Here is a 22,197-nt window from a genome sequence, read left to right as displayed (position 1 = left end):
GAGGGAGCAGATATGGTAGGGTTCCAACATTCTTTGAAGGGCAAAGAACACATCAATGCTAAGATGTTATTTGGCACACATTATTTTTTTTATGTTTTTTTTTTTTTATTATTATTATTCCTGGCCGTGCCTTTCCTTTTGTCTTACGTAAGAGTTGTCCTAAGTGGTTGTGCCTTCTGTGGATGATATTCAGCACAACATTTGAAATAAAGGGTGGATTGATCGCAGGCCTCTTTTACTGCTTAGGGAAGGATATTTAGAAGAGCTTATGAAAATGTTTTTCTCAAGACTGTTTTGTTGCATGATTGAGCTTGTGTTGCAGAAACAAAGAACATCTGTGTAAAATGATGCTGCATACTGTATTGCATGACAGCTTTCTCTCACCACAGCCATAGCCAGACTGTTTGCCAAAGACCACCTGGAGGTATTTAAGGCCCATTCAAACTATTAGGCTTAACTTTGGGCCTAATGGCTCAGACAGAGCATCCCATCTGGAAGTTGCTGATGCGAGGAGAAGAATGGGATCACATATCACCCGTGTTTAACAGTCGTTCTTTATGTCATTAACTCTGTGCGTGTATTTGTGTACACTCACTGACCACTTCTTTATAGATACTGTCGAGCAAATAAAGTGCCTGATATGGTTTTCTGCTGTTGTTCTGCTGCTATCTGCAGTCCTTTGCATACCTCGGTTGTAACGAGTGGTCATTTGAGTTACTGTTGCCCTTCTATAATCTCTAACCAATCTGACCATTTTCCTCTGACCTGTGGCATTGTCGAGGCATATTTTTGTCCCAGAGAACTGCAGCTGTGGATACTTTTGCTTTTCAGACCATTCTCTGTAAACCCCAGAGACAGTTGTGATTCAAAATCACAGTGGATCATCAGTTTCTGAAATACTCAGACCAGCCAGTCCGGCACCAACAACCATGCCACATTTAAAGAAATGACATGTCTGATGGTCAGAATGGTTAGAATTTTAGCAGGTTGTCTTGGCCTAAATCAAATGTCGTAGGATTGATTGGTTAGATCAGTGGTGTCAAACTCATTTTAGTTCAGGGGCCACATAAAGGGCAATTTGATCTCAAGCAGGCCGGAACGGTAAAATAATACCCCAACTATAAACAACAAGAACTACAAATGTTTCCCTTTGTTTTTACATTTCATGAAGTATCTTTTTACAAAACATATTATGAACAACCTGACATTTCTTGAGAAAAATAAGTGCAATTTCAACAATATTATGTCTAAGTTTACCAGTTACACATGTGTATTACAACTTCCAGATCACAGTGGATCTACGAAGGCACAAAACATTTAGTCACAGATATCTGGAACTGAAGAATATCTGTATGTAACATTATGATTAGGTTCTAATCATACTGCAAAATTGTCACAAATTCATCCTGCGCGCCAGATTTGGACCCTCTGGTGGGCCACATGCCATATGTTTGACACCTCGGGTTAGAGATCTGTATTAATGAGTACTTGAATAGGTGTACCTAATATAGTAGTGGTGAGTGTGTATTCACTATCTTTTTTTTTGTATCTTTAAATTGCTTTTTGTGACACTGCACATGATGAGTCAAATGAATGTTTCATATGTATTACAATGCATAAAAGTACTATTCCTATTTATCCCAAAAGATGAATTGAATACAAAAACTGTGGATGGATGTTATCAGTAAGAGACTTTGAGGGCCTTTAAAGAAAATTGCCTGGACCCATTTCAACCATTGGAGATTCATTTATTTCAAAATCACTTCAAAACTATCATCAACAGAAACAGCAAGTTACTTCTGTACAATAAATGGCCGACACCTTAGACAGATCCCAGTGATGCTGCTCATGGTGCTAAATGTAGATGGGCATAGGAGACAGTTGTTGACTGCCAAAGCCAAATGACTCTGTGAAAGACAACACTGTCCCATTAAATGTAAAAAAAAAAGACAAAAAAAAACAACAAAAAACCTTCAACTGTAAGTGCAATAACTTATTGCAACAGCATATTACATAAAGTTACAATCAGAAGTAGAAATACTTGATTAATATACAAAAAGCAGTTTAAAGCAATAAGAACATTAGAAAGCAATTTCAACCTTGGTAAAAGTCCAGAGCAACTCATCAGAATAACAAGAGAACATAATTTTACACTTCCTGGCAATATTACTGTAATACTTCTTTGGCTTATCTCTGGAATTTTTTTTATTTGACAAATTAGCAAAACAAATGTACAAGCAGAAGAACAATATCTTTAATATTGTTCACATTCACACGATACAACATTATAACCATGGATTTCAATTGCTTTATTTCAGTAGTATCAACATGGATGGAGCTGCAGAGGAGTGGTGCTCTGAGGGAGGACCAGCAAGAAGACAAAGTAGGAATTCAATTACATAGGTTGTCATGCAAACTATTTATTTTAAATTGATTCTGTTTACTTTTGAAATTTTGACAATAATGGTTTGACCACAGCCCTCACAATCAACACAATCTATATCATTTTAAAATTAAATTTCTCCTTCACTGAATGGAGCCCTGGCTCATTGTTTTTCCTGCCGTTTTATAGGTCAAAACAAAAACCATCATAAATTAATTGATACTTAATTAATTGAAACTTAATAGCTGCAGTTTTGCACTCGTATAGTATTGTTGTAATGGGCACTCGTGTTTAAGTAATCATCCAGCTATGAGGAGCAGAACCAGACTGTCTTGCCATCAGGGGAAAGAAAATAGATATGTAGCCCAGCAGGCGTCATAGAGGGATCAGCCAAAAAACTAATGAAGCCTGTCTCAGGCCTCATCCTGCAGTCCAGCTCTGGTGACAGGCATATTCCAGTGGGGTAATACACAGAGACACCCCTGCAATCACTGCACATACTCACCACATTCTTGCAGTCCAGCTCTAATGTCATCACATTACCTAAACTCTACAGAATGCTCCGCAGGATGATTAGGGCCACTGATTTGGCCTGCAGTCTCTGGCATGTGACGGGTTCTCTTAGCAAAACACGAATCCAAGTGTCATCTCTGCTAAGCCCAACTTAAACAATGAATTGATTATTGCAGCTTCTGTGCAGTTTGTCTTCGCCATGTACTCTGTGATGTGATGTGGTTTTCACAGGGCCAGACTGCTCACTTTGATGCTAATCAAGTGCATCTATTCCTGTTGGTTGCTGATTGAAGTTGACGTGGTTAGTTGGTGTTGATGGCTGCTGCTGTGTGTTGCTGTACCTCGTCTGCCAGTGGACACACTGTTTCCTGTAACCTGAGGCCTGAGCCGAGCAGGGGAACCTGTGCAGGCGGCCCTGAGGGAGGAAATGACACGTTGGTTTGGAAATTACTGCCAATCCAATGCCTGCCCTCCTCCCAGAATAAACTGGCACAGGCCGTGTCTGCTCTTGCTCAATTAGGTTCTGTTTGCTTTTTTTTTGCATTGCACCTCTGCCTTTCATTGCAGGAGCATTAACTGCACACTGCAGGCAAAGGTTTTTCCTTTAATGGACAGTTTGCGCTCGAACGAGACAGGAAAATATTTGAATATCATTTATACAAAATGAGAGACACGCTTCAACTGGCAGTTGCACAAATAATGTGTGGGGTTGGATGGGTGGTATAAAAATATGCAAAAGGAGGTAAATAATATGAATCAAGCTCAACTCTGTTAATGAAAGTACTGCATGGTATGGCTGGATTTGGCACTGAATTCCTGCATCCTATACATTTTTTTGTAAACCATATATATTATATTACTTGTAATACTGAAATCATCTATCACTAATTTGAACGATACCCAGTTTATCAATGAGACCTGAGAGATCAAGGAATCAAGAATGAACACAACATCTTCTAAGTCACACCTCTGTATTTCTCTCACTTTCAGCATCTGCTGATTGTCACAGTTGTTATCTTGGTTGCTTTGGCCGCTGTAATGGCCTCTGTTATCTCCACAGTCTCTCCCTGTTCATTTGACCTGTGTTATCATTAGTGCTCTCAGGAAAAGTCCCTCCTTCCTCACAGCACTTGCTGACGGCTGCTCTGGAGAAAGGGGGCCCTGTGGGGGCTGGGTGGAACTAGGCTGGGACATCATGTAGCCCAAGAGATGGCTGCACTGTGTTCCTTGGCCTTCATACGCAGCGCAGCTATGCTTGAGGACTTGCGATCTGGATCAACATTGAGGTCATAGCCATTGATTCCGCCGCCCATCCCAGGACCCCCAAACAGGCTGCTCATGTGTGTCTGTCCCATGTGGCTGCTTCCTGGACTGGACACACCCAGGAAATCAGAGACTCCTCCAGGACCATGAGGGTGAGGTGGCATGCAGGAGGAGACGGAGTCACAAGGCACAACGCAGCCGGGCACTGGAGATGCTCCACTGCTGCTCCCAATCCATGAAGGGTTCTGGATCTGAGGATGAGTCGTTGTCATTGTCAGTGTGAGAATAACCAACTGAACTCATGAAGCAAACCATTCTTTACAACCATTATGATCATGATACTTAGTGTTATATAATGAATATAGTCTCAAATCTGTTCTATGTGCAAATTCTATATAGTAAACTAAACATTCTTTCACACTTAAATTAGCAGGTTCATCTGGGATTTTTGAACCTGGAAGAATCAGACAAAACAATCCCAACTTTTCCCACCTCTGCGTCACCCGTGTTGGAATTGTGATGTCACAAAAGCACCAAAACAGGAGGAGGAGAAGGGAAAAAAAATGAAAACACTACCATGGAGCTCAGTGTTACAATGTTACGGTGGTTAGTATTTTGCATCTTTACTTTTACCCCTCTCTCAATCACTCTTTCAATTGATCTGACTGTTGAAGTAAAACATATTGAACACTGTCCCTAAACAGTAATGTTGTATTAACTGCTGGACTATTGGTTTTTGTGCATTCTGCTGCAAATAACTGATGAATTGTCAACAGTCAAGCACATGACTGAATGAAATGAGCATGTTCGCCTGGGACATGTTTTCCAACTAATGCAGATTGAAGCTAAAGCTAATAAAAACTCACATGCATTGCAGAGTAATTTTTGGCCCACAAATTAATGTTGATAAAAATACTTTCCCTCTGGTCAAAACCCTGTTTAAACCCAGGTTGAAAGAGGTATAACTGTCATAGTCATAGATCCTCAGGTCCTTTTTGCCTGGGGCTCCCAAAGTCTCCCGAAACTTCCCTGGTCATAGTTATAGTCTTTCAACAGTCACAGGATAGTAACAGGATACAGTTAGTGTGATGTTGGATGTGAATCAAACTGACCTTGGAAAACTACTGCCAATTAAATTTGACAAAAACACATTAAACTGTTTTTTCTAAGAGATTATTCTTTTTTTGTTAGTTTTCCAAGATTCCTCTGAGTATTTTCCCCACCATTCACAGTTTGTTTAAATTTTTTCCATCTGTGTGCTGCCTACCGATTGCCTTGTGCATTGCATTGAGGATAATTGTGTCCATGCAGCTAACTCAAAAATTAACTGCATTTATTCTGCAGTCTGTCTGTGCTTTGTTTGTCTCGTGTCCAGTGTGAACACACTGCATAGTCATTATGTAGCGTGGCTTTGGTTTCGGGTTATTTGTTGATTTATTTTACCTGTGCGTAGTTCTCGGGCCGAGTCAGCAGAGGCAGCTCATAAGCAGTAGAGAAATGTGTGCGGACCTGTTGCATCTGGCCAAAACGCTCCCTCTTCCTCCACTTGGCTCTGCGGTTCTGAAACCACACCTGCAAAGAAAATAATCCATCAGGTAAATGCTTCAAAATATAGAGCAGACACTACAAATCAAAACCTTAATGTTATGTTGACATAAATTAATATCTCTCTAAGTTTTCAAATCCCTTTTCACATCCAGTGAGTTTATTCCGCAAAGCAGAGCCACTACCCAGGTTCAGCTATAGACAAAGTCAGAAACTGAACCACATAAAGCCAAGACAGTGAAGCAAATAAATTCTGCTGCACATGAAAGTCCAGGCCCAGGTTTTCAGACTTGACGTGTCTTTAATGTGCCGTCCACACGGAGCCATTGATGTGAAAGTAGTGGGTCTCCCCTGGTGCTGTGTTTTTCAGCTCCTCCCTTTGATACACGGGCGTCTGCCTCCCTTCAGACTGCCAGCGTCGACAGATCCACATCTGGGCCTGTAGCCATTCATAAATCACTCTGAGCAAGGTGTGCTCTCCCCCACATGTCAGCACAGTGGGATACAGTGGGGAATCCCTCTGTACGATCCACAAAACAAAAGTTCAACTTTTGACCAAGTATATGCGTTTTTGGTTTCAGTTTTTGGGGTTTATTAAGTTTTGTGTTTAGCATATAAAGAAGGTTTTTCCTTCTTTTTTTTTTGTATGCAGAGACTGCCATTTTGCTGAAAAGGTTCATTTTTCGGAACTTGCTGACAGACAAAGTGCAGCACATAGACAACTGTGGAGAAAAGCTGTGGGGGAGGGGTGGGGGTTGGTTATGAGGTTTATGAAAGAAAGCAAAGAAGTTTCAGTTCTAAAACATGATCAGAATCCATGGAAATATTTTTTAATATTAATTGCATGCGGCACCTTGTAATTTATGTCTGTTGTGCACACACATGAGATCCAAGCTCCTGTATTTAACTTTTCAACTTGTGGCACTGTAATGGATGTTGTCTCCATTCTTATCATTTATATTAGAGAATATTTTCCAGAATAATTAATAATTAAAATCAGTGTTATATAGCTATGTTGAGACGACATGTGGCCTGTTAGGAAAATGATTTGCAAACATGCCAGTACAGTTTAACCTTCTATAAACTTCTGTATTTGGGATCACTGCGACTCAAAACTCTGTCTAATGTCTCAAAATGCAAACGTACAGTCCTACCTGCAGGAGTGGAAAACTTCATTCCCATGTGAACTATGGTTTTGTTTCCAACTGCAGGCAAAAGTATTATTTCAAGTGCTAAGTTTGGATTTGTGCGTCAGTAACAACGTCATCTCTGGAGGATCCAACTCTGGATTTACCATTCTCATTGAACTGTTTACCAAGCAGCTGAAATGACACCATCATATCAGATTGGAGCTTCTGGACTAAGACGTGCTTGTCGATCCGATCATATTTGCATTTTAAACCATCTCCATATTTGATTTGAATCTGGTTTGAAAAACTTACAGCTCATGTTTGTTTTCTTCCCTTTATTATGTTTGCTGTCGAAAATCGACCGATGTCAAAAGGCCACAAAACAGATTTGTGTTGGCAGTCTGAGCAAAGCTTTTGTCATTATAGGCACAGTATTCCAAACAAAGAGCTGGACCGTACCATATACTGTCAGAGATGTTAGTACTCTGCCAAACGCTTTCTGGTATCTAACTTTTTTGGTTTATGACAAAAAAAAATCTATACTTGGAAATAATTCCAACCAATTAAAAAAGGTCTTTCTTTCCATGAATCAAATTTTATGGTAAATTGCTTATTTTACATTATTGGTCCTTCGGAGGGTGTATTTGTTTTACTTCAAGGGATATGAGGCTCAAATCGACTGCAAGGTCACGTCATGTTTATGAATTAGTAAATTTGAAGATCAAAGGAGGGTTGAACCTGAAATCAAGGCTATTCAATGTTAAATCCACTATAGTCTCTTCATTTACTCCCCTTCATTCCCCCCATGTTCTTTACTCCTTTTCCAACCACAAATCTATGTTTTTCCTTATATAAGCAGCTGTACCTTGTGTTTTGCTGTCTTTTTTGGATTTTAAGAGAATTTTCTCACATGTCTCACTAAGAGAATAGACCGTTAGAGTGGGAGCCTCATCATGTTTATCTGTATCTATTTGTTAGTTGTCTGAATCTTGTCCTCCCAAGGGGGAAGGGGAAACTTCTTCAAAGCGAGAAGAGAGAGCGGTCCCGCCCCGACACTGGGGTTTGAACTTGGATTGTGGGTTGCTTCCCAGCCCAATCAGCTTGTGGTTTTCACATTGCCTGATATGCAATTTTGCTGCAGTCATCCTTTTCAAATACTCCCTCGCATTTCTCTCTGTCCATTTCTATCTGCCAACACAGAAGTAAACACAAGAGCTTAACGATAAACATGAGCTGTCTGTCAAATTAATAAATGTGACAAATTGGTGTGTCATATTTTAGACTGAACAAAACTACCATTTACTTCATTAAAATAAAGAAGACCACGTATGACGTCCTGTAGCCTCCATATGGCTTTTGCCCGTGTTTTGAGAAGGAAACTGACGTAAAGAAATGTCATCTGACTCCAACATTCCTCAGGTCAGCTGGCGAGATTAGACGACAGATCATCCTTGCGACCAAGTAAACTGATATCATAGGTTGTGACCAAACGCCAGTGTCAAGGTGAGGGTTGTTGCCCTTTGAGTTATATCATATGTTTAGAAGGAGATGGATTCTCTTTTATATTCCCCCAGGGATTTGGGGTTTATTATTTTTTTTTAAGGTTAGTCACGTCTTTGGTAATTCATTTTTTTTTAGCTCATAACATCAACTGTTTCCAGAAAAATAATCCTCACCACAAATGCTGGAAAGTGCTTGTACAGTGGAATTATCAGGGGAGTCATGATAGTTTCGCTTGCGAGGGATTAATATGTCTTTCAGGTACAATATCTTAACATCGCAATGACCTCTTCATCTCTGAACCCAACCACCTTCAAGAGAAAACTGGGCATCCGACCATGTTGCATTTGTCTCAACGGTCTTGCCACAATTAATACACCGCCCAGCTTGTTTTGGACCATGGTTGTCTCTCGCCTTACTCCTCTTTCACACTCAAAGCACAGTAAAACATACAGATGCTTTAATCACCACCACATCATTATCAACTTCCACTGGCTGCCCTTGTTCATCCAAGTCAAAACCAATTCACCAATGCTTGGCTACAGAAAATCTTCTCTCTCTAGATCCACCGTCTACTTAACCAAATCTTACAAACTAATGCTCCATCACAGCCCACATTGGTCCCATTTATGTTTCCCTAATGTTGGAGCAAGTTACTAAATGCTATCCCTGTCTGTCTTCCTGCACCGCTTGAGGAAAACTCCTCCTCCTTTAATGCCCCAATTACCCTACCATGTCTAACATGAGCGTACTCTGTACTTTTGGGGCACTTTATATAAATAATCTCTTGCACTTGGTACTAGTTCTTGCTTTAGGATTCTTCTGTACTGAGGCTTCGCTGTCATCCCGCAGTTGAGTGTTGCTTTGGATAAAAGTATCTGCCAAATGTCTATTAAATGAATTTACCTCATCTAATTTTTCTACAAATAGAAACCATTTGGATGAAATCCATTTTAAAATACAATGGAAACTTAGAACCTTTTCACAAGTTTGCCCAGTGTAGCAATGGATGTTCTACATTTTCAAAAAAAGGTTACTTTTTGTGTCCTTAAGAAGTCATCTTCTTAATTGTGATGGATCAAGATAACTGTACTCTTCTGCTCTTCTTAACCTCTTTTTTGTGTACTGCCTCCCCTCACTGCCTCTTCTCTTCCACTCCTGCACCCCCACCCCCACCCCCCACTGTCGAACCCTGCTCTCCACTTCTCTCCTCCCTCCTTCCTTTTAAGTCGGCGAGGGGAAGTGGGGATATTGGAAAGTGAGATGGGAGAATGTTCAAACTGGAGCTTGTTTTCATTTCATGTTTAATTTCCTGACGCCTAAGCCCTTGGCTTTCCGCAGCTAACCCCTCTGACCTTTGAGAGGCGTGCAGACAAATGCAGTCACACACACACACACACACACACACAAATGTACATAGGATGCACACAGAAAACATATTTGCATACTATGTAATTCAAAGTCAGTCACTTACAAAAGCTGCCTAACTTGTACTCTCTCACACTCGGAGTGGAACCTTTGACAAACAAGCAAACAACAACATCCAAACACATATTTGCTGCTAGTGAGTGTGTCATGTTTCACTGACAGTTTGCTCGACGTAGCTTTGCCTTTGAGCAGCAGGAGGAACGGAGAAGGAAGACAAATAGTTTGGCAGAAAGATCATTCAAGGAACATTATGAAGTCAGATGTGTCCTTTGCTGCTCTGCGTCTCCTATTCCCCAACTTATAAAATGTCTACATTTGTTTGAAAAGGAAGGATTTACACAAGCAATATTAAAATGATCCTGGATTATTAGTATTGTTATTTCTCAACAATGAACAACAATGATCCAATACTGTATGAATCCCACAGGTTTGGCCTTTTCCAACTGTGAACACTTACAAATCTTGTTTGTTTTATTTAGCAGACATCTGCACTGAGGGTAGCTCATTGCCCTTGGAGCACAATGTGTTTGGCCGTGATACAGTAATTGCTAAAGACATTGACAGCAAAAGGCAGCTTACGGAGCCATTAAAGAGCTTTATTTATGCTGCAGAGCCAGCAGGCAGAGGGAGAGGAAGAGGGAGAGAGGGAGGGCAAAGTGCACAGCTCCAAAAGCAGCTTTGAAGTCCAGCCGTCTCACCTCATCTCTGTCATCCAGGACCACGGCAATTGATAGACTGCCTCAGCAGTCACTCACACTCAGCCTCCTCCATAAAAAGTATGCAGTGTGGTGAAGTTCAAGTCTGAGGTTTAAAGCTAATTGTACTGAGTAAACTAGTGGCAGCAGAAGTCACAGATTTGATGATGGAAAACTGCGGCGGAGTTTATGAAGACATGTATCAACAAAATGAGGATGAAACTGTAAGACCTTGACATTGGCATTCTGGCAGAAAACATCTGCACTCTGGATTTCAATGGCTGTGCTTACGGAGATGAAAAGGATTCTCCAATGGTTTGCCAAGCTTCAAGTGCCCCTTGGTATTCAGCAACTGGTTATCCCTGGACTTTGTCTTGATGGACCTTCAGTTGAAATTGTGGGGTTTAGTCTTGATTGCATGCATATTTAGGGTATGAGTTTAGAAGTATGGGTCAAACCTCACAGAGACTCAGCAGAGTCTGTTGTGTGCCTGTCAGATGAGGAAGTTAATTATATTCATCTGGGGAATAGATGGGTCTGTGTGAATGCAACATGAATGTACTTATTTTGCTGTACCACCACAGGGAGCAGGCCAGGTTCTCTGTCCCTGACTATGTCTTGGGCTATGTATGGAAATTGAAACTGGCATCTCAAAGTGTTTTTTATATCCTTGCCAAATAGCTTTGATGACTTCTCTCTTTTTTCCCATGAGTTTGCCTTGTCTGCCTCCACAGTTGTACGGTGAAGTGGTTTGAACATGGTAGTGTTGGGGAGAAACCCTTGGCCTCTGACCTTTTATGCAGAGCCTGCAGCATGTATGAGCTGAGTGTATGTATTCCCATAGTCCCACCCACCCATCCCACTCTGATCTAAAACTGGCAGGCAGAAAGAGAGATTGAGAACAATGGGTTATGCTGCTGTTCCAAACAATCTTTGTCAACATGCCAGTCTTAAATCTCCCAGTGCTTTCTGTTAGTTCCCCGAGTGATTATTAACATGCAAACATGGATGACTGCCCTCAAACAGCACAGCTCAGGCTCTTGGATACTGTCATCCTAAGATGGAATGACAGCATCAGTAAAAACAGCAAGTGCCTCAGAATGACATACGTTTATGTTCAAGCCCTCTTGTGGCCATAGTTATTTTTCTTTCCTGGAGAAAAAGAACATTTTAGTTTGTAGTTTGAGGAGGAGGTTTGGAGTGAATGGACGGGTTGACAAAACACCAGACTGTATAACACAAGAAGATTGCCGTTTGTTTCCTGTTTCAAACCGCAAATCAACTTCTTCTTCTTTTTTTTTACCTCAAGCAAGTATTTATTATTGTACACATGACAACAGCTCATCTACACCCAAACCTCAATGTTTCCTTACCATGAACAAACCTAACTATTTTAGCCCAAACTTTTTCCTAAACTTTAGCAAGATGTTTTTGTGCCTAAACCTAACAAAGCTATACACACAGAACACACATTTCTTTTCTTTTTTTTGAAACACTGATTTTGAAATGTTTTTGAAGGTAGAAATGAATGATCCACCACTGTGTTGTTTTTTTATAAATAAACAACATAGTTTCATTTAACCTGATGTTACACCTGGTGTCCTTACCTGTACACGAGCCTCCGTCAAGTCTGTCCTCAGTGCCAGCTGCTCACGGGCATAAACATCTGGGTAGTGTGTCTTCTGGAAAACTTTCTCCAGCTCCTCCAGCTGGTAGCTGGTGAATGTGGTGCGATTTCGCCTCTTCTTGCCTTTGTTGCTCTCAGCCTCGCTTTTGTCCAGAGGGCTGGAAAGATCGGAGCCGGGCCGATCGCTCTGTCCCTTCACACCAGGCTCCTTGAGGTTCAAGTAACTGCCTTCCATCCCAGGAGCGTCGACGCTTGGGGGCAACTCCGACTCTGTCAGGCTGCTGTTGTCTTTTCCTGTGTATGTGAAGGAGAGTAGCCACAATAAAATATGGGAGATTAAGTTTTAAGTTTAAGCTTCAACCACTTTTAAAAATAAGGTTCTATACTCATCAGTAGATAGATACCATAGCTTATGCTTGTCTTTTTTGTTTAAAAAGGAATTGTCTAACTAAAGCTTTTTCAGTTGTGTGATGGGAATCTTTAGAATCTTTTTGAATAAGAAAAATCAAAAGTAACTTGTTCATGCAATATTTTCAAATTAGCAGTTTTAACCAATTTTCTAGATAATGTGCCACGTTTAATTAGCAGCTCTATAGTTTTACTGACTAATCGGTAAATGGAATATTCAGCAAAACACTATTTTCTTTCAAATGTGACTGAAAAAAAACCCACAGTGTCGGTGAGCGCGTCTGTTCATCATCCACATGAAATGGCATTAACCTAAGGCTTACATCACCTCTGTAATGTTTTACTTTAGGTTCACTGGCCTTGTCTGCGTCCAGCAAGTCTAAAAATGTAGACTTGTGCAGAGCAGAAACGTCTTTTACTGTTTGAAAGGTATGTCACTATACATTGGCGTGACCCCTGACACAACCATCGCAGGCCTCTGCCTCACATCTCTCAATCACGCCACATGAAATCCGAGCCACGCAAAACCTGCATGGTCTCGGTGTCCTGTATGGTGGGCCTTGTGTGTGTGTGTGTGAGCGCGCGGGGGCGACCGCGCTTATCCCACAGCTTTGCCCCCCACATGTAAACAACATTGTTGTTGTCACCCTTAATTTCGAGAGCGTCCATTTTGTGACAGACCGAGTTCTGTTTCTGTCAGCGACTGCCAGCTTTTTTGTTTCCTTTAAGGAGATGAAGAAGGCTGTCCCTTCTCCTTCAATAAACAAACAACTGTGTGAATAAATAAGCTGAGGGGCTCTGGTTGCGCTGCTCTGAGAACAGTGTGCTCTGTCAGGCTATGTGTTTGCCTTTCCTGCCAATGGGCACGGGGAGCGACCTGTCCTAACTGTGTTGGTTTCAAACCAACACATGATGGCCTCCTCCACAAAAAGATTTATGAGCATTACTATAGTGCAGCAATATTTCTCTGTGAGCTAGATCATGTTTACGATAGTTAACTTAATAGTTGTGTGCTAATGTGCATCCATTTCACTTTGTCACTTTGCATTTTGTCGAAAGTGATGTCAGTAAATGGTCGAGTGTCACTCTCTGAAACTCGGTGCACTATGTGAAAGAGAGTTGACACCTTGTGGCACTGCTGACTCTGTGAGCCAAGAGTTTTAGTGGTTAGTTAGATGACTGAATAGTTTTAGAGTGATGAAGCTAGGCGGTGGCTGTCTGCAGCATGCATGTTTGTTTTCATGGATTATTACGCCTTTGGCTAGAGTGTCTCACCATGAGATGTCAATAGTCATCCCCTTAAAACTGCAACAGCCCTCCCCTGATCTCTGGCTCAGACCTGCCCTTGAGACGCTAATGGAACAACACAGCTTGCCCTGCTGGAGTTCATGACCTCATACTGCAGTGGCCCACCTGTCAGACCCTCTTACAGTCACCACAAAGGCAGATGTTCTGACATCACTAACCAACCCCTGAGCTGGCCTCATATGCTCAAGCACTGTGCAATACTTTTCATTCTAGCCTGGGGCAGGGACTTGGATGCTGCATAAAGAAGCAAAGGCTGGTCACTTCCAGGTTTCTGTTTGGCATTTGCATCCGTAGAGAAAATGAAACCATGCCCCTGAGCAAGGCACACATCCTGTCAGGAAAGGGAGATGGAAAGATGCTGAGTAGAAGAGTTTTCTATCAAGAATCATCAGACCAACCGTTTGGGAAACATGCTTATTTACTTTCTTAAGAGAGTTAAAGAGGCAAAAGACTTTCTGTCCTAGCTGTTCCAGGTGAATTAATGTTTGGCCACTGCTGTAACTCACTGCAGTGGCAACAAGTTGGAAAGTACAATACCTTTTGTCAGAGTCTGTATTGTGTGTTGGTAGTCGGAACACAATATTCTCGTCATTGTTATGGATACGGAATAACACAGCTCCATTGTGCTGTAAATCTATTCATTCCGGGTTACCAGGAGAATAGTGACTGTAAAGCTTATAGGAAGCTGATAGGGATGGTGTCGTTTTTTCTGTACTGTAAATTGCAACAGTTGTTTGATACCACGATGACAGATTTAAGCCAAAACATTGTCTATTTCAGTTTGAAGAATCTTCTTCATTATAAATATGAAGCTCCTAGAGCAGCATACAGACTGGGAACAGTTTTTCTCAATTCACATCGGAATGCAGAGGAATTAAAACATTATTTCTATTTAAATTGGTATCTTTTGTCTAATATTCCCAGCTCATCTTCCTTTTCTCTGTCACGCTAACCATGCAATCCTTTGCCACAAACATCTTCCAGCGCTCCCTCCCGCGTGCTGAGCTGTCTCTGCTACATGCTGTTCTGGAGAATACTGCCACCACACTCCGCTTTCTTTTGGGCGCCAGGATCACACTTTTTCTGACATTCGGAGAAAATGTGTTTTCGACCGCTGTTCTCATTTCAGCGTTATCAGTGTGTGTGTACATACGATCCATGCATCGCCCAGCTGATCCTACAGTTTGCTGGAGTAACTCTGTGACAAGCTGCAGACCTCTTCAGTTAGCTGAGGTCAGACGTTTACTAGGGTCAGCAATTTAATCACTGCAGAAAACAGAGAGAAAACATCAAAGTGTAATTTAAATGGTTGTAAAGCAACAGGGCGCCCTCTCCGTTTTTATGGAATGGGACAGAGAGGGTCAAGTGAAGCCAAATAAAAGAAACACAATAAATTAGTAACCTGGGGAAGGGTTAATGACCAAACACTAAATAGGGAAGGGAATGCTTTTAAACAGAGTGCTCTCTCAAAACAGCCACAACTGATAGTGCTCTGCTGCAATGGCTCCCCAATTATCATCACACCTTTATAAGCCACATATTCCTTTGGCTGTGGTTCTCACCAGGTGACTTTTAATTTTGCATTCATTGTTGTGTCTGCAGGCACGTTATAGTCTAGATTATTGTTCCTGCAGCACAGTTGAAGTCATGATATTGACAGTTGTTTCTTGAGTGGAAGGGAGGCTCCCAGATGTTCCTGAGGAGAGATCTATGTCAGCAGCTCATGCTGGAATGCAGATTCCCTGGGAAACCAAAAAAAAAACCCTTCTGTTCAACCTCAGCTCCTGATAAATTGACACAATCGTGACCTCACTACTGTCATAATACTTTGGGCGGTGGCTGTGACTGTCTCATGCCAAAGTCCGAAGAAATGGTTAAAGATTTTTAGTTTACAGTAAGAGGAGGTATTCTCCTCAAGAGAGGCAAAAATATTTGTAGAACATCTTGATGAATTTCTAACCTCAAGGTCAATCAAAGTATTCTTTTAATCTCAAGGTCAAGATGAAAGTTGTTACTCTATGTTATTCACTTGTGCTCATGTGTGATTTTGTGTCGCATCGTAAGTTATGGTTTGACGAGAGCCATTTATCAAAAAGTGAAGTTTCGAAGAAAGTAAAGAAGATTAAATGTGACTTTTAATGATGTCATCAATAGTCTGTAAGCTTTTATTCATCACATTTATTCTGTCAATCACATTAAAAAAGCATTATGTTTTCATGAGGTGGTTCAGCTTCTTTGTCAAGAAGAGAGCAGCATAAAGATTAAAGTGTGAGGTGCAGCTTGATGATTCTCAGTGATGATTACTTTTCTCTCCTGGGTTTTATTCATTTATTTATTTATTTTAAATATATCAAAGCAAAATAAGCTGCGTCTTCCTGCATGCTAAGAAAGAGTAAAAGAACCATTGTTAACCGTGGACCTAAAAGTGATCATAATCCTTGTGTCTTGAACAGTAGTTTCCATTAGCATTAGTCATTCCTGACAATAACGCAGAAGTGTCATGTCTGTGTTATTGAAGACCTTAAAAAAGAAAGTGGGATTTATTTCCAGTTAATGGAAAACAATATGAATGCAGCTTGCTCGGTTTCTGAATCATTTCTTCAGCCTGCCGCTCTGCGGTTAATTGAGGTGATCTACTTTCCCCCAGCACGAGTGTAAGATGACAGAATGTAAAGGCTGAATGAAAGTGAAACAGGATCATTAAGAACTGTAATGAGATTTTACTTCCAGCTCTGACAAATTGCTGCTCCTGAGCTGCAGGTTTCTAGAAACCATTACAACTGAACAATCCCCCTTTACGTATTCTAATTTATTCTGGTTCACAGACGCATGCCGGCACGATCACAGGTGTCACTCTAGCATTTGCTTATTGTTAACATGAACCCAATGTGTTAGCCATCAGCACATGCATATCCTGTGACATCACTTCCCCGAGTCTTTTAACATGTACTTAGAGCACTATCTTTTGACAGCGTGCTTTTAAAACTGTGCCAGGACTTTTTTTGGGGGGTCGTGTTTTGGTTTTCATATGCTGAGAAAAATGTTTTACATATCATAGGATGCTTCGATATCCAGCTGAAGGGAGGAGGGGGCGGTTTGAAACTATTAACACTGACAAAGCTGTATTTCATAGATGTGTAATTTGCTTTAAACGCTTATTTTGTTAAAAAGCAAAGATGACGAGGAACAAACAGCCTTTAAAAAGAGCCAGTGTTTCCCACAAACACTTTAAGTGTGTGTCAGCAAATGCAGAACTCGACCTCAACACCAACCACAAGCCTATAAACACCATTATTTTTATTCAGATTTAAACTTCTTTAAAAAACGAAAACGTGAGAGTTGGGAAAGTGACTCAAACATTAATGCGAATGGTGTGTGTGTGTCGCGTTTAGTTCGTCTCAAACGTATAGAGTTCACTAAAGTGTGAGTTCCCAGAAACTCAAAGACTCTCAAATCATTACGCAGTCTCAGTGTCCATTTCTGACTGGTTGCTTATTTGTTTGAGGTATTGTTGAGACAGGGTTATGTAAACCAGTCCCACTTTGTCATCTCAGAAACTCTCTATGTTTGGGGAGTATGCATAATAACTATAGGAGCCAGTGATGCACATCTGCATTAGATTAATGCAGACCTCTCCTGCAGCGCTGACCTGCATTCCTCAGCACTCCATCAGCTGCAGGGGGTTTTATTTCATTCATCGCTGTGCGAGCAGGTAGACGGCTCCATCCCTGTCTTCACTGTGGGACAGTCTCATTGTTCAAGCGTGTACTTAAAGGCACAGTGTGTAAAATTTAGCATTTCTTTGGTGAAGTTGCGTGTTGCCGCTGAATATCCCTCACCTCACTCTTCACTTACAAGTGGCAAAACTAACTTAGCATCAAAACTTAAAAGATATTAAGTTTGTCCATTGTAGGATGGACATCATATATATATATATATGTGTGTATATATATATATATATATATATATATATATATATATATATATATATATATATATACATATATATATATATATATATATGATGGTCCAAAATAAAAAATTTTTAAAATGCATTCTGGGGTAATGAAAAACAATTGAGCCAGGTGATTGGACACTCATAAAAAGGAAGTATGATTATTTCATTTTTAATTCCTGCTGCACTACAATAATTTCACTTAAATCTTACACATTGAGCCTTTAAATGAATGATGCAGCCTACATAAGGTTCTACAGTACATAAATATGTATTTATTTATTTTACAGCAATAATATGATATTGTATTTAATGTGATTTAAATATCTTGATTGTGTTTAGGATTTTCTTTTACTCAACTCTCTTTGTTTTACCTGAGAGTTTGGAGATTAAAAGCTGATAAGAGTATATGAATTTTATGTAATAGTCAAACGGATTAAAGCTTAAATTACAGTGATATTCTGCTACAGTTTAATCAAGCGTATAGTGACTTAATTTTGTCTTAAAATGAAAGTGTAAATTGAACCATATGCAAGAAAATGAATCACTAGATTAGATTTTCATTAGATTTTAATTTTAACAGAATTCTGCAGGGAACCTTTGTCTTAACATGAACGCCGCTCATCATCATGTCCCATTCATTTTAAATATTAACATTCTTGTTATTATAATTATTGAGCATTAAGGCTGAATAACTAATTGTTTACAAATCACAGTTTAAAACATCACAAATAGCAAATCACAGTGGGAAACAATTTAGTCTTTCTATTTCATGTTTTAAGCCAAATTTTAAATATGCAGTGCATAATGTTATAAGTGCTTATATCTTTGAGAGCTCATTGTTACATTAGAGCAAACTATTTTGAGAGTATTTCATGTGGTAAAGCTCCATCTTCTTTTAAACGTATAACGGTGTAAATATTGAACTGAAGCTTGAAGTTGAATCGCAATAGAAATATATGACAGAAAAATCGCAATTACGTATTTTACCCCAAATTGTTCAGCCCTAATGAGAACCAGAGACACATTTTAGTCACATTTTTGTCAGATCTTGTGGCATAACATCCTCCGAATGACACATTCAAAATGTTTGGTTGCCATGTAAATAATATGTAGCATATTTGTAGCTGAACTTACCGCCGAAAACTCCCTATGGATAAGAGGGAACTTTTGTCATCCTTGTGGAGATAAACCATCAGCATTGAGCAATATATCTTCCACTGAGGACCACACATAACAGCACAAGCCTGTTGACGCCTGAGGCTTTGGCAAGACCCCAAAGTATCCTCCCCAGAGCCATGATGCCTTCATCTGGCTGCAACATTTTCAATAATAACATTGCAGAGCCTTCCTCAAGGGAGGCATGTCGCATTTAATGATGGCATATAAATGGTTCTGTCATGCACTTGCCAAATCAGTTCACTTCAATGCGTTGGTGCCACGGTCTGTTGGAGGCCTTGCTCTTAAACCCCTGAAAATGTGTCTGCTCAACCTGAATAAAGAGTGACCAGGAAAACACATGACTTTGCACTTTGTGGATGTAGTTCTGGCAAAGTGCGGTTCTGGCAACTGTGCAAAAAAAAAAATTAGATACCGTAAACTGCAGGTCCACTTGTAACTGATCCCACTCAGCAGAATTGGGGCGGTTTTATTTTTTTATTTAAAAGTGAAATCACATAATGCTTATAGTTTTCTTGGACAGAATTAAGCATTTAGTGTATGTATGCGTAAATCTTTTGCTGTTGTTTCTCAACTCAAATCAGACTAAAATTGTAATAAAATTTTGTTGCTACATAAACTCAAATTTTAAGCCATAAATTGAACAGATGTTTAAATCCATCTCATCATAATAAACATGGTGACTACACCACCACGGGCCTGTGCTGATAATAAACAAAAATGCATTTTAATATAACTTTAAACAATGCTATTAAAATACACAGTCCATTATAATAAGAAATATTTTTTTTGAGTCATGTTGTCACATAATGTTATTTACTCAGTGAGAAGCTTTTTCTCTCTTTATGTGAAACATTGCGTCTCATAAAAGAGACAGTAAAATGGATTGTTTTCTTTAAACGGCCTTAATGGCTGAAGCTGCAAATCGTCATTGTCAAATAAATAATTTATGTCAGACTGTTTAGGTTAAAGATTTAATTACGGTATTGAATCGACTGTTTTATTGTGATCCACTATAGTGTTGGCCTATATAACTGAGCAGCGCTGCTGCGTAGACGTGGCCTGCTTTCTCTATGAAGTGGCTGTGTGATATATAGTAGTTTGTCATTCCCTTCATTTTTATTATTTTCAAACGTGTATATGCATAAACATGCGTGCATGTAAACAAATGCGAAAAACAAAAATAAAGCACCTCTTGTCAGAATTATCCTTAAATAGTTTATTATGCAATCATTTAATTAATTTAACGAGGCAGAAGTTGGCTTTTCCGTTGGAAACGTGTGTTAAGTGTCGTATACAGGTATACATCTCAGATTTCTGACTTATATTAGGAGGAAGATGATCGTATGAGCAGGAAATAACACACAGTAAAAGGCGGGTGACATTATAATGACAGTGCGACGTCAAATACTTGCTGCTGCTTGTGGTCTATTAACGTCATTATAGGACAATAAACACTTTATTCGGCGATACATTTAAAAAAACAAGAAGCCCAAAATGTACGAATCACATTTCCAGACATAAGCACATTAAACTTTTAAAATCATTATTTTAGTTTCTAATTCTTCACTCACAGTCAACCTGATAGATATTTTTGAATGGCCTAGAATTTGTATCAGTTAAAAATGAAATAGTGTGGCAAAAGACAGGCGTGTGTGCATCTACAGTGTCTCATGCAATTATTTGTTGGTCTATGTGTCAACACAATCACAGTCTAACTACTTTCTCACACAGTTATCTGAACCAGGGTGGTTAGAAAACAGCCCGCACAGTTAATACAGTTAAATTAACTATCTCTCTCACACACACACACACGCGCGCGTCTTTAACATTACATTACATGTTCCTCCATGAGCTGCACACACATATATCTCCTCTTTTCTCTCTTTTTGTGTGTTAACTGTGTTCCAACACGGTGTCTGGTGCACACACACACACACACACACACGGACTCACCATAGCAGGAGATGAGCGTGCCGTTGTGCGCGCTGTCCGGGTGCAGCTTGCTGCCTTCGGGCGGAGTTTTGCAGGTCGGTCGCTGCATGAAGATCTGGTACTTGCTGAAGGTGCTCTCCTCTGCGCCATCCAACGACTGGCACTCCGACGGGAAAGGACTGCGGGACTTCTCTCCGAAAGTCTGCCCTTTGCCCGGGATGAACGTCGTGGGGCTGTATTTGTTCTCAGACGTCGGGAAAGTCCTGAACGGGTTCGCCTGGTGATCCCTACCTTGCGCAGTGGACGTGCTATAATATGAATCCATCGATGTCATATCGCAGTATGAAACGCACGTATCTGCGTTCATACTTCAAAAGTGATATTTAAAAAAAAGGAAAAAAAAAAGAAAAAGAAAAATCCACACGGTTCTGTTCTTCTTTCCCTCCCCTTCTCTCTCGCACTAGACAGCAGATATTCTCACAGTGACGCGCTCGTGCACACACACACACACAATCACTCACACACTCTCACACTGCAGCATCTGGGACTGGTTAAAAAATGAATCAGATGTTTTCCAGAGACTGCAGACTGAACAAATGCTAAAAGCCCCCTGAAGGTTTGTCGGGGTAAAGAGAAGTGCCTCGCTCAAACTGATGCCGCCTCAGTAGCCTACAGTCAATCTGACATACACACACACACACACATAAACACACACACACACTCCTAACAGTCCGACCTTCAGGCTGCTGCACACACGTGAAGTTTAGGGCCTCACCGAGCTGCAGCCCGCGCTATTATGCAGCCAGCAGAAATGGGAGGTTAAACTCAGAGGGGGCAAAACTTCTTTGGTAAACACGCGGGACACGAAACAACACATGACATTAATGCAATAAGATCTCCCCGAGACAAGACACTCTTTCTTTTTATCAAACTTTAAAGCGTTTCAATGTCGCATTATTTAATTCACCTTGAGCAAAATCACATTTCCTTCATATATATATATATCTATCTATATATATAAATATATATGTATGTATATATAGCTAGTATATTTATATATGGGATCATATATAAAAACGTAAATAGGATCAGATGAAGGATTTTAGATCAGTAACAGTGCGTAAAAGTTAAAAAAGTTAAAAGTTCTCGCTTAAAAACAAGAAAAAAAACGATTGCACAAATATTTAGCTCGCTGTGTTTGTTTTATTGTAAAACAAAGCGCGTGAAGCGTTTGACCAGGACCTGATGTGAGAAGTCTGTTATTGGCGACACGTCGCCGAAATGACGGAGAATTAGAGAACTTTACTGAACGACTGCAGTGAAATGCG

At 40.2% G+C, this 22,197-nt stretch overlaps 1 protein-coding gene across 1 annotated transcript; it reads right to left on the bottom strand.

Annotated features, from left to right (window-relative positions):
- Positions 1-1,734: 1,734 nt before the first annotated feature.
- Positions 1,735-21,617, bottom strand: alx4b (ALX homeobox 4b). The gene is made up of 4 exons (XM_044035303.1): positions 20,891-21,617; positions 12,065-12,378; positions 5,603-5,731; positions 1,735-4,410 (listed from the first exon to the last, which is right to left on the bottom strand). Exons 1-4 carry the CDS (start codon positions 21,234-21,236, stop codon positions 4,090-4,092), a joined length of 1,110 nt encoding a protein of 369 aa, XP_043891238.1. The 5' UTR covers positions 21,237-21,617; the 3' UTR covers positions 1,735-4,089.
- Positions 21,618-22,197: the final 580 nt, after the last annotated feature.

Source organism: Solea senegalensis, linkage group LG10, assembly GCF_019176455.1.
Source record: "Solea senegalensis isolate Sse05_10M linkage group LG10, IFAPA_SoseM_1, whole genome shotgun sequence".
Classification (NCBI taxonomy): Eukaryota; Metazoa; Chordata; class Actinopteri; order Pleuronectiformes; family Soleidae; genus Solea; species Solea senegalensis.
This window is presented reverse-complemented; position numbering and strand designations above follow the sequence as displayed.